This window comes from Phycodurus eques, chromosome 20, assembly GCF_024500275.1.
Source record: "Phycodurus eques isolate BA_2022a chromosome 20, UOR_Pequ_1.1, whole genome shotgun sequence".
Classification (NCBI taxonomy): domain Eukaryota; kingdom Metazoa; phylum Chordata; class Actinopteri; order Syngnathiformes; family Syngnathidae; genus Phycodurus; species Phycodurus eques.
The window spans coordinates 10,368,799-10,381,215 of NC_084544.1; the positions used below are offsets into that span (position 1 = coordinate 10,368,799).

Here is a 12,417-nt window from a genome sequence, read left to right on the forward strand (position 1 = left end):
CCTACAAGGGCAGTAAGCACTTAAACATTCTCTACCAGGTTCATCAGATGGCGCCAAAACAACAAATACCATTATTAGTTTTTGTAGCACAATAATCAAATTTACTTTTTCCCTGCATCCTTTATTTCCTAAAAAGAAGACCAAGTATTGATGTTGCACTTTTCTAAAAAGAAATTATTTAAGCTCTCATTGCATTTTAGATGTCATTCAATCTAAGGGAATAATTGCTTCTCATTACTTTTGAGTTACATCATCAGTGATTAAGAGATTGTAGAGTATAGGGATTTTGGGTGATTTAAAAAAAAAAAAAAGTGTTGACTAGGTGTAGCTAGCATTAGGTTAGCCCATAAAGCGATAACAGAAACAGATGATCAGATGTGAAGGATGAAGTCGCGACCATTTAATTACAGCCCCTTATCTCTCCTCTTTAGACGGCTCCCGATAAGCTCTCCGGCTCTTTGCACCTCAACACTAATTAAGACTCCCTGCTGAAAGGCAGGATTTGTGTGTGTGTGTGTGGAGGTGGGAGTTAAAGAAAACACACACACACAGCTCTTTAAGTTGTCTCTCGACACGTCATAAACTGACACTCACTGGCCATCATAAAAGATGAAAAGTATTTAATGCTATTATTAGTTATCACAAGAGGGATTATAGTGCTCAACAATTGGACATTTCGCAATCAGTGTAGTTAAAATGTGACTTATGAGAAATAAACTGTTTATTGTTCGAACAATTTAGGTTTATTTTGCATATTCTTCTGGTTTTCAGTCAAACGAAGAAACACGCAACTCTCCTTACAAGAAAAATAGACTATTTAATAATCTTATTTCCTTACGGCCTTTATCAAAAGTTTTCTCGTGACTGCAGGTGATCACATGATCTCTTAACGGAGCTGGTGGAGAGTTTTAAGGCACAGAGGAGAGAAATACATATATTTTTGTATCATGTCAAAAACATGAAGAGTCTACTTGTGCTGCAGTTTTGCTCCCCCATCAGGCCAAGTATAGCAATTGCAGACCTTTCCTAATCAGATAAAATCCATTTTTCAAACGTCACTTTTCCTCTTCTTCTTCTTGGACTTTGGTGCTTCAGCATCTTGACTAAAAGTTGCTGTGATTTCGCTCTCCTTTTCATGTTTCCTCTTCTTATTGGGCTTGTCGGTATGGTAACCGCTGGAGTCACTGGTGTGGATTTCCATGGGGGAAAGCTGAACCTGTTCTTCATCTTTTATCCTCTTCTCTTTTTTCTTCTTCTTACTGTTTGTGTCGCTCTCCGTTCCATTCAACTCTAGCGTTGTGTTAGAACCGTCTTGGAAGGACGGCGAGGCCGCTTTCTCTTCTATCACTTCTTTGATTTTTACCCCCTCTTCTGTCACTTGTTTGATTTTATCTCTCTTTTTTTTCTTCTTCTTTTTCTCACCGTTTGTGCCGCTCTCTGTTCCGTTCAACTCTAGCGTTGTGTTAGAACCGTCTTGGAAGAACGGTAAGGCCGCTTTCTCTTCTATCACTTCTTTGATTTTTACCCCCTCTTCTGTCACTTCTTTGATTTTATCTTTCTTTTTTTTCTTCTTCTTTTTCTCACCGTTTGTGCCGCTCTCTGTTCCGTTCAACTCTAGCGTTGTGTTAGAACCGTCTTGGAAGAACGGTAAGGCCGCTTTCTCTTCTATCACTTCTTTGATTTTTACCCCCTCTTCTGTCACTTCTTTGATTTTATCTTTCTTTTTTTTCTTCTTCTTCTTCTTTTTCTCGCCATTTATGTCACGCTCTGTTCCGTTGAGCTCTAGCGTTGTGTTACAACCATCTTGGAAGAACGGCGAGGCTGCTTCCTCTTCTATCACTTCTTTGATTGTTACCCCCTCTTCTGTCTCTTCTTTGATTTTATCTTTCTTTTTTTTCTTCTTCTTGGTGGAGTCTTCCACGATAGACTCCTCAGTGGGTTCTGCGACTGGTGCTGTGTCTTCTGGATCGGCATGGTCGACGGCTGAGTCCACGCTCTCGGTAAAAGCCAACATTTCTTGAATCCTGATGTACACAAACGGGACATTCATTTCCCTGAAACATCTTTGTAGTGTTTGACACTAACACTACCCTTTGGGGTGGCAAACAAAATACAATGTATTGGGGCAGCTGATTTAAAGTTATGAAAAAAAGAATGTTATAAAGTGCGTTTTAATAAGTTTAAATGTTTTTAAAGAGGGTAGGAGGGGTAAAATGATTTTAAAAACCTTTGCTGTATGTGGTCCCTCTATATACCAGATATTCATCTATGGAATATATCCCCCGCAATAAAGAGGACTTCACAGTATTAGGTTTAAAACAACCCAAAAATAAAATAGCATAGTTTATGCACACAAATACCTGGTTCTGTCCAGCCTTCCCCTTATAAGCAGCACACCAGCAGTGTCAGCATCAAGCGCAATCACCTCAAACTCAAGCTCAGAGCCAATCCTGGGCCCCGCTTCCCTCCAGGTATCCACGGAGACCAGGTTGGGCTTGGGAATGCTGGCGTTAAAGCAGCCGTGCACCAGGCAGCCCACGTGGCTCACACCCAGTTTATTCACCTTCCCCTGGAGGCAGAAACACAAGGAGCCAAATGACTTTCTCACACTTTTTGACAGAGCAAAGACTAATGCAATACTCACCAGCAATCTTTGTCCCTTTTTAGGTTGAAATATAATAAAGTTGGCCTCTATGTCCATGTGGATGTAGCCGCTGTCATCATAAATGTCTCCATAGCAGCGCACAATCTGGATATTGTCATAAGCTAGAGGTACACCTTGGAGGCTGCAAGAGAAAAGTTTAAGTGTGCTTGATGAAAATCCAAACAGTCAAAAACAGCCAATGTGTATATTTCAGCAAATTAAATGTTTTCCTCTTACTTTACTCCTCTTTTTAAATGAAGATTGGACTGTAAAGTCAGTCCAACAAGTGCTCTAGTGTTCAAATATTTTATATTGGAAAAAAAAATACCTCACGACACACTACTAAATATTGTCACAAAAAGTTTACGAGTTACATAAAAATATGTACTGCCATGACAACTTTACTACTGTATTAGTGTGGTTGTCGTTTTAACTTAAGCGTTAACAAATATAAAATTCAGGCTACATACTGTATACGCAGCCCCTGTGCAGTGAATTATTCAACGTGCACCCCAGGTCGGACTTGCCTTTTACGGTATTTAGAAAACAATATTATTTTGACGGGCATGGATCAAAAAAAAAAATATTACTTGCGGTTTACCAGTACGTTGTCTTTTCTAAAAAGAAGCGGCAAGTGCCAAGATACACGTGAAATTTACGTATTTGGTGGGATTGTGACACTTGTTTTCCTATAAATCTTTATACGTGCAGTTGCCATGTTCATTGCCAGGTCAAAGGTGACAACAGTTGAGAACAACTGCTCTACATACAATAATACATCTTCCAATGGTTGTTTCTTCTTCCCATTGAACAAGTTAGCTAACTTACTAAGACCGTTGTGAGTGTTTATGTGGTCACCTCGGTGAGAATTTGAGCAGCTCGGCCTGTAACTCCCCCTGTAATCCCGTCTTCTTCTTGTTCAGGTAGAGGGGCGGCAGAGCGACGTGTCTTCGGTGCTTGTTCATCACCAGACACGAGTAAGGCGCTGACACAAGCTCGGAAGCGGCCGCAAAAGACGGGATAGCACACGCCACCTCGGCGAAATCCCTCAACGCGGCAGAAGACAACCCAGCCGTCGCTTTCTGAGGGCAAGTCTCTGAGATTTCGCCAGACATTTTCACGTGTTTTGGGTGGTCTTCGACATACTCCAAGTTCGCCATACTGCCTCGTAGAACCGGAAAGTCAAAGAGTACCAACCTCCGGTTTTGGAAACGCTCTATTTCTGTTTACGTTGCCCTCTGCTGGTGAGGAGATGAAAGTAAAACTGGTGTACTGACAAACATGTTTATGCTCCATTGCTTGTACAATCACTAACCACAATATTAAGAAAACATTCACAATCTAATGAGATCCAATGCAACCCCTTCTAAAGGGCTATTAAATAACATTTGAAAACAAAAAGTTTAACATGTGAGTTTTAATTTGAAGTGACAGTGGGTGTCCTCACCAGTGCACAGGAAGTGATGTGGCCTTTCCCCAGTAATCTACAAAAACCACAAATTTCCCACACTGGTAGCTTCAACCCACTCCAGGAATCCAAACCACTAGACCATATATGGGACACAAATCCTGTCATAGTGGCATTCCCTGATTTTATTCCTAGAAATATTTTTATACAGTATATGTATTAAGTCATACAGTTATGGGTTTATATGATAATTAAGCATGTAACATTCTTGAAAGTCAAAAACACAAGTGATCAGTCAGTCGTGCGTGCTGTAATTGTTTTTAGCCATGACGGTCAGTGGGAGTTATACCAATGTTACATAAGGTCGATTCAAGAGGAGCGCTGACTAGCTGTTCATCAGCAGATGATCATTGATTCTGGATCCTGTTCTCAACTGCGGTACCACATTAAGATCATTCGGGTGACCTGGGGTCTTTCGCCCTCTCTCTTTCTCTCTCTCTCTCTCTCTCTCTCTCTCTCTCTCTCTCTCTCTGTTTCCCTCTTACACACAGACACACACACATACCAAAAAAATTTCATTCCAATTTTTTGGACAAAACTGGACTTTTATTGACTTACTTGATAAGAAGCATTTATAAAAAAATATGTTTGACCTATTGTCTTTATTTCTGATATAGACCATACAGCTTATCTAGATCCAATACTCTAGCTATCAAATATAGCTATCAATATTTTTCCCAAAGAGATAATATGTCCTTGTTTACACTACCAGACAGGTTTTTAATTAAGAATAATCATTTTGTTGTGACATCATTATAATAGCTACCGGTGCATCATATAAGTCAAATAAAATAGAGTAAAAAAGTTCATTTATTTCAATAACTCAAATAAAAAGTTGAAAATCATATATAGACTCAAACAGGAAATTACTTTTCAGAAGGCTAATTTGTATCTAATTTATATATATATATATATATATATATAATGAAATATTTCACTGTGTATTGAGTCTAAATCGTTTAGTTTCACTTTTTAATTGAAGTACTGAAATAAATTGGTTCTCATTATATTCTGATTTGAGATGATTTTGAAAAAAAACCCTAATATTAGAATGATGCACAGTTTTACACAAGTTACTGTCAGAATTATAACTATGTTGTTCAATTAAGCACGAGATTGGACAGGTGTAACTAATGGTTTGGCCAGTGTACAAGCAGTATTGTGTGCCTTACTGTATTTTCATTTAGCATTCTAAAATTGGAAACATTTTACATTTTACTCGCTCACAATTGGCCTCCGTAAACCCGCATTGAGATGAAGGCTGAAATAACTGCCTTTGAGGCACTATAAGAACAAAAGATCTCCATCCATTCTGTTCATTAAGTTAAAGGTTTGATAATGTCACTGAAATATTTGATACTAAAATGTCAATTCATCCTTCTCTTTGGTTTGGTCAGATGAACTCCATTCATACTTAAAAAAAAAAAAAAAACATCAGTATCTGTCCACCTCCTGTGATTGATATTGTTATATGTCATAGCATTTTCAGCCTGCAGTACAGCCATGCTTTATATAGCTGTTGACAGCAAATGATTAAACTTGTCGTCATGGTGATGCACTGGTGTGCCCGTTGTAGGAGATCTGAGGGATACCGTTACTGGAGTTGTCCAGGACATCCTGTTGAACACAGGCCCGCATTATATCAATAGGCAAGCTATGCAACCGGAAGCCATATTTTGCTACCTTCACAGTCATCTCGTGCGAATGGTGCAGGGAGTGCTCCCTCTCCAAGAACATCCTCTGCTGCTCAGAGCTCGCCAGACGACAGGTGAGCCACGTGGATAATGTACACGACGAAATCCCTACAGACAAGACAGGGAACAAGAAGTTATATACTGTAGAGATTTACACATGTGCTTCATTGTCGTCACGCTGTGGTGTCCATTTTACCCAGACAGGCCAGAGTCATGGCAGCCAGGTGGATGGATTGCATGGAATCTGGTCGTTTGCTGAGCGCACGGACAAACTGGAAGTTGAGGATGCCGCCGATCAGACCACAGATGCAGCACGCTGAGAACAAAATCATCTGAGAACGAAAGACAGATAAGTTGAGCAACAAGAAAATGAAAACTTCCGATGGGAGGGATCCAAGCGTCCATCTTCATTATTTGTTACTCTGAAGGACCTGAAAAAACTTCTCTTTTTCAAAACAGGAACGGCAGAACACCTTGAATAATAAAAATAGACCATGACTTTTTGCATATGCATTTCAATACATTTGAATATTACGATTCATACTTTCATCAAGAGAAATGTGGGGAAACTGATCACTTGTAGAGATTAAACCCACTCATTAGGCTTGATCTCCAATTTTATTATTTGTTGTTTACATTTAGCTAGTTGCTGTTCCTGCTTTTGCTTGTCAGTCAAAATGCTGTTTCTTTTTACCCCATTACCAATCAAAATTTTAACTCCAGTTGTTTGTTGTGTTCCAGTTGAAACTGTCAAATGCATGTTAATTGCTTTAAACGTTACTTAATTTAGCATGCCCGCATGCCATATTAAACTGTGCTTACATCTTATCTGCATCTGCTAATCAACATTTCGCTGTAATGACAATGAAGCGGTATCTAATCATATTAGGAAACAATATATCCTATATTATGCACAGTAGACAACATATATCTATTAGGCTTTTCCTTTTTTTTTGTATAGGAATCATCATTTTTATAGAATATCTGTAACACTCCTCTCTTATAATTAGGTCTAACTTATTACTTTTATTTAGTATTATTTATTCACTTATTATTTTGCAGGAGTTTTATTTTGTGGTAAGGATATTTATATTCTTTTTCAAAAATGTATTGTATTTATTTGTGATTTGTTAAGCTTGTAAATTGGATGTCATGTTATCAGAACATTAAAGACGATGTTAAAAACAATGCTATTTGATTTCTTTTGTTAGCGTATGTAAATCCATGCATATAAAATCTAGGGTGCCACATTGGGTAAGGCCAGCTCGGAATCCCAGAATGGCAATCATTTTTCCAACCAGATAGGAGGGTGAGATTAATGCACATCCTTCATATGGCAAGTACAGTAGAATAATCAGGTCAAGTTGATTTTCTAAGTATTGTATTCTGTCTCACTGCTGCGAGCAGAGGTGCCGTTACGGCCTTTAACCACAATGAAAAGCACATCTCCGATTTCAGCCATTACCCTGCAAGGTGTGCAAGGCGGCTGGCGTGGGGCCGGAACCAAACCGAGCTAATGCAATCATTGGCCCGCAGGCACGGAGTGAGGGAGTGCGGGGAAACAGACGAGGAGGGAAGGACTGTAGAAATGAGAGGAAGGGAGCAGAGATGGAGGGATGTTTGGCAGCAATACGTGGAGCTGGGTACAGGGTGGAGGAAAGGTCTCTTTCCCAAAGTGCTGACACTGATCCATCATTAGGCAGACAAGCAAGCAGCCAGAGTGGAAGGTGAGGAAAGACGAGGACTTGAGACAGAAAGAGAAGAGGAGAGGTGACTGCTTGCCGTCTCTGCTTTCCTCAGACGTCTCTCACACAGCACACACTACACGCACGCACACACACACACACACACACACACACACACGTTGAAACTGCCTTGCTCGGCAACTCACTTTCTGCAAGCAGATTTTATGTTCTTTTTGGGAGATATAACATTCGGCCGTCACAAGATGTTTTATTACGTTAATTTGGACTGAAAATGTAGATTCGAGCGCTGCATGGTGGCAGTGAACCCAACTCTGCTCACTTCACAGCAAGCAGCAGTTTGGCATCGTGAATAAATCTCCCAAAAAGACTTTTCAAGCTGCTTAATGCCCCTTCCAGTTAAAGTTGGCTGTCAAACTAAACACAAAACAAGGAGAATTACACATTGTGTATTGAAAACATCCACATAACTTTGCCTTTAAGTCGGTTAGCTTAATGCTAACAAATAGCATCTACGTGGCAACGGTGTGACGCTTTAAGGAATGGTTATTTGAACACAAACAGTGCAGCTACATTTGTAGACAGACAGTATAACAATACTCACAGGCATATATTCTTTATCGCCTGCAAAAGAACGACATAATAATATACCAACTTGTAAAAGCGGATTGCGTGTTACATGCGGAATTATGTGTTCTTTAAAGATGACTACATTTAGTCTGCTAATGAAAAACTGTATAAGGAGATATTAAGGCTAATAGCTAGTGAAGAACCAAGAGATACAAGTGGGTTGAAAATCATGAAATAATAATCAAGACTCCCCATGTGTTAAGCTGCTGGAGTCCTCTTCCTGTTTGCTGCAGCAAAAATAGTCTCCGTCCAAAGAGAAATCGGCATACATTAGGCACAATACAGGATTCATATTCAAAGAAAGATTACTGTACTTACAGTAAGGCCGGTCCTCTTTCGAGCACACAACACTCCACACATCCCGCAAAGCAGAAACTGAAAAAGAGTAACAACATACAAGTGCTAAAGTTAATTTGGTGGTGGGAAAACTTCATAAAAGTGCTCCTCTTGTGTTTTTTGTTTGTTTGTTTGTTTGTTTTTGTAAATACCATATTGGCCCCAGCCAATCGCAGGGCACATATCGACAAACAACCATTCAAGCTCATTCACACTGATGAGCAATCGATAGTTTTGAATGAATATAACCTGCATGTTTTTGGAATGTGGCACAAATGTGGAGTACTCAGCGAAAAGCAACACACGTACAGAGAGAAGAGGCAAACTGCTCACAGGAGGGGCTGAGTTGAGATTCAAACCCAGGACCTCTCAAATGTAAGGCAGAGGGGCTAATCACTATTCTACTGTGCCGTCCAAAAACAAAGCAGCCAGGACACAAAACAGCCACACATAAAAACTAAATAAGCATTCCAATAAGAAGTCAATCTCTTTGTAAATCTACTGTGGAACTTCCAAGGTCAATAAAGTTATTTGACCCTCAACCAAAATTTGGAATCGGAAATGGAATGTGGCTGCTCAATACAACATGCATCCATCCATTTTCTGAGCTGGAGCCTATCCCAGCTATCTCCGGGCATGAGGCGGGGTACACCCTGAACTGGTTGCCAGCCAATCGCAGGGCACACATAAACAAACAACCAGTCACACCGGCAGGCAATTTAGAGTCTTCAATCATGATTTTGGGAAGTGGGAGGAAACGGGAGTACCCGGAGAAAACCCACGCAGGCACGGGGAGAACACACAGGCGGGGCCGGGGACTGAACCCCGGTCCTCAGAACTGTGAGGCAGACGCTCTTACCAGTTGTCCACCGTGCCGCCTTCGATACAATATGAGCAATTAATTAAATATTATGTGTACACAAATGAATCCAATCAGATCCTTATGTAAATAGCTTGTAGTTGAAAGCATTAAGGATAATGGCTACTTTGAAAATGACTCAAGAAGCTTGCTGACCAATCATTTCCTGTTCCCTCTCGTTTTTCTGTCTGTTATTCATCTTTTTTTCTTTTTTCATATAAATATCCTCTTTAGTGGATATAAAAAGTGTACACACCCTTTTTCAAATGCCAGGGTTCTCTGACATATAAAAAAATAAAATAAAATGAGACCAAGAATAATCATTCATTTTCACAACGGAGATAATGTAGATCCACAAGTGTGCGCAACCTCAAATAACTGGGATGTGGATGTGTTCAGAATGAGCGAATCACATTCAAACTCATGTGAAATGGGAGTCAGCACACAGCTGCCACCACTTAACGTGGCTCTGATTAACCCCAAATACATTTCAGATGTTCTAGTAGGCTTTTCCTGACGTTGTTTTTCTTTCTAGCCGAAGACTGGAGGTTTTGTGCTAACACGGACAGGTATTTGTAACTGTTCATAACTCATTTTGCCTTGTCTAAGGCCTCAGTTACAATAGGAGAAACATAGCCCATAAAACAATGCTGGCACCACCATGCTTCACTGGATGTAAAAATGAAAAAAAACAACAACAAAAACAGCCCAGACACAAGCAAAGTGACCTGCTCTGAGTCATGTCATGCTATCTTTGCCAATCGACAGCAGGGGGGCTCTCAGCTTGTGCTGCCAGTCTTGCTCCTTCCTGCACACTCTTGCCAAAACAACATTGTGAGGGAAGAAGAAAACAAGATTCACTAATACATGAATACAAATATTCCATCTTTAGACTAACCACACGTTGAAACACACTAACTGCAACACATTGAACAATAATGGAGCATTTCCCTGCCATAGAGATGATCGGATCACCAGAATCTATGTTTAGTAGTGAAAAAAAGTAGACAGTGGCAAAGTGAATAAGGTTCAAGTCATTAGGGGGAACTGATATGTTTTTGTCCCCTTCAATCACACGGAAATTAAACGTATGAAGCAGCATTACTGTTGCAAATAATGTCCTTTGAAAAGTTTGCAGAATGACTTCCAGCTACTGATAATGATGATGAGGCAAATGTAAAATAACCTCCACCCATTACATTGCTGCTTATCCTCATTAATACAATCAGACCTGCAAAAGATGTTAACAAAAATACTCTTGCATCAACATGACAACTTCTAGCGATATTGACTATAAAAACATGAGACAAATAGATATTTCTGTCTATTTCTTCACTTCAAAATGAAGCTGTACGCACAGTAACTCTTAGCGGAACTTATCAAAAAGATGATTATTTTGAGTCCACTTCACTTCTCACCCACTGGAAGGAAGAAAGTCACGTACACAGAGTCCGCTCCACACCGGCGAAGCGTCGCCTTGCTGCGGCTTGTGCTGCCCCCGAACCCAGATGATGCCCACGGCTCCGAGCACGATGCTCGCCACGCCCAGGCCCACCTCCACCACCGACAGGAGGAGAAGGCTCCACAGAATTTTGCGGGTCGAGCACATCCCGCCCGGGGCATCTCTCCGGCAGGAGAAGTCCGCTCCTCGGCGCTCTACATCCGTAAACAGACGACTGGATCCAAACAAGTTGCTCAAAAGTAATAGTGAGAGTCGAAAGTGTGCAATAAGTGCAACGGGGAGAAGGTGAGCGGAGAAATAGATGAGGAGCTCGACTGGATGGAAGCGCGCAGTGATGTGACGATCACCACGTGACGTCCAACGACGTCCGTTCAAGCTCCACGGCACGCGCACGCTGCCAACAGGCGCGTGCGTGCCAGTGTACACGTCGTCAATGAATCCACGTTGGACCAATTTACAGTATATAGGCAGATGAATGAAGAGAAGTTCATGTAGTCGTGCGATTGAAAAAGTAAAATATGCATTCGTGAAACATTTCTAGATATTTTGGGGAAATTATCCAATGTGTATTTTAATTTCTTGAGGTGGGAAATGTGTTGTTTTTTTGTTTTTGTTTTTTCAAACAAACAAAAAAACATTCGCGCGCTAGGTGCTGCTGCAAGAAACTGCTTGCCACAATTAAGTTGGACATACTCACATACAGCATTCCAGCTTTTCTTGGTCTGTGTTTGGACTGTCTGTGCGTGTGAAAAGCGTGGTGCACACCTACTGATATTCGGGCCTAATTTGAGCCCAATTCCCCACTTCCAATCAAATTCAGAAAAGGCCGGAATATCAGATGTCTCTAAAAGATCCTGAGTGATTCTTAGAAAATGTTCAAAATCGGTGGACGGGATGCAACAATATTGGAGGCAACAGCAGTGGTAGAAGAGAGCCGATTGGTAGAGACAGAAGGAAACGGGCGGGTGGAGACATGGACCGAGGAAAAACACAGGGGACACTATTAACACCGGGAAATAGCAAAGATGTAAAGCAAAAAATGTACAAATATAATCCAAACCAAATCAGGAGTTCAAACAGGCCTGTGACAATTTGTGAGTAACAAAATTATCTCACTGTAATTTTTGTTTTGTTTTGTGCTTTAGCAACCATGGATGATGAAGGGAAATGCCCCAAACGATTCCAGACTTTCCTGAGTAATCACACTTAGCTCCAGCTTCATCCCTCTTGTGTACAATCAATGCACGGAGACACTGGATTTTGCGCCATCTTTTTACCATGCCACTGCTGGCTTTTTAACTGATCAATCAACTACAGTATTGATTGACTTGAGGGTAAAAGCAGCTTGGAGAGAAACTATGGAGCGGCGTCTTTTACTGTATACTGACTCATGGGATGTGTTTGCGTTCAGTGCTCAGCACGCCAGTCCTTTAGGTCAATGACATCTACTGGCTATACAAGTGAGGAAAAAGAAGTGTTTGCACTTCCCATAATAACCAACAAGACTGTTTTAATGCATTTTTAATCATTGTGCTACTGCGGTAGTCATAAACATTTTCCATAATGTATTTTACACAGAAGAAATAAAATGTTGTGTCTCCATCCAGTTAAACCAAAAGCT

The 12,417-nt window shown here is 40.6% G+C and overlaps 2 protein-coding genes across 4 annotated transcripts; both read right to left on the bottom strand.

The window, feature by feature from the left end:
* Positions 1-720: 720 nt before the first annotated feature.
* polr1f (RNA polymerase I subunit F) lies at positions 721-3,818 on the bottom strand. The gene is made up of 4 exons (XM_061664769.1): positions 3,503-3,818; positions 2,645-2,786; positions 2,361-2,569; positions 721-2,024 (listed from the first exon to the last, which is right to left on the bottom strand). The coding sequence occupies exons 1-4, from the start codon at positions 3,802-3,804 to the stop codon at positions 1,049-1,051; spliced, it is 1,629 nt and encodes a 542-aa protein (XP_061520753.1). The 5' UTR covers positions 3,805-3,818; the 3' UTR covers positions 721-1,048.
* Positions 3,819-4,636: 818 nt separating this feature from the next.
* On the bottom strand, positions 4,637-11,099 carry LOC133395810 (transmembrane protein 196). 3 transcript variants are annotated; one of them, XM_061665014.1, is made up of 5 exons: positions 10,779-11,099; positions 8,458-8,514; positions 6,003-6,138; positions 5,796-5,914; positions 4,637-5,729 (listed from the first exon to the last, which is right to left on the bottom strand). In XM_061665014.1, exons 1-5 carry the CDS (start codon positions 10,941-10,943, stop codon positions 5,658-5,660), a joined length of 549 nt encoding a protein of 182 aa, XP_061520998.1. In that variant the 5' UTR covers positions 10,944-11,099; the 3' UTR covers positions 4,637-5,657. The 3 variants fall into 3 exon arrangements, with proteins under 3 accessions (XP_061520998.1, XP_061520999.1, XP_061520997.1); XM_061665015.1 differs by having other exon boundaries at positions 10,753-10,833; XM_061665013.1 differs by having other exon boundaries at positions 4,637-5,914.
* Positions 11,100-12,417: the final 1,318 nt, after the last annotated feature.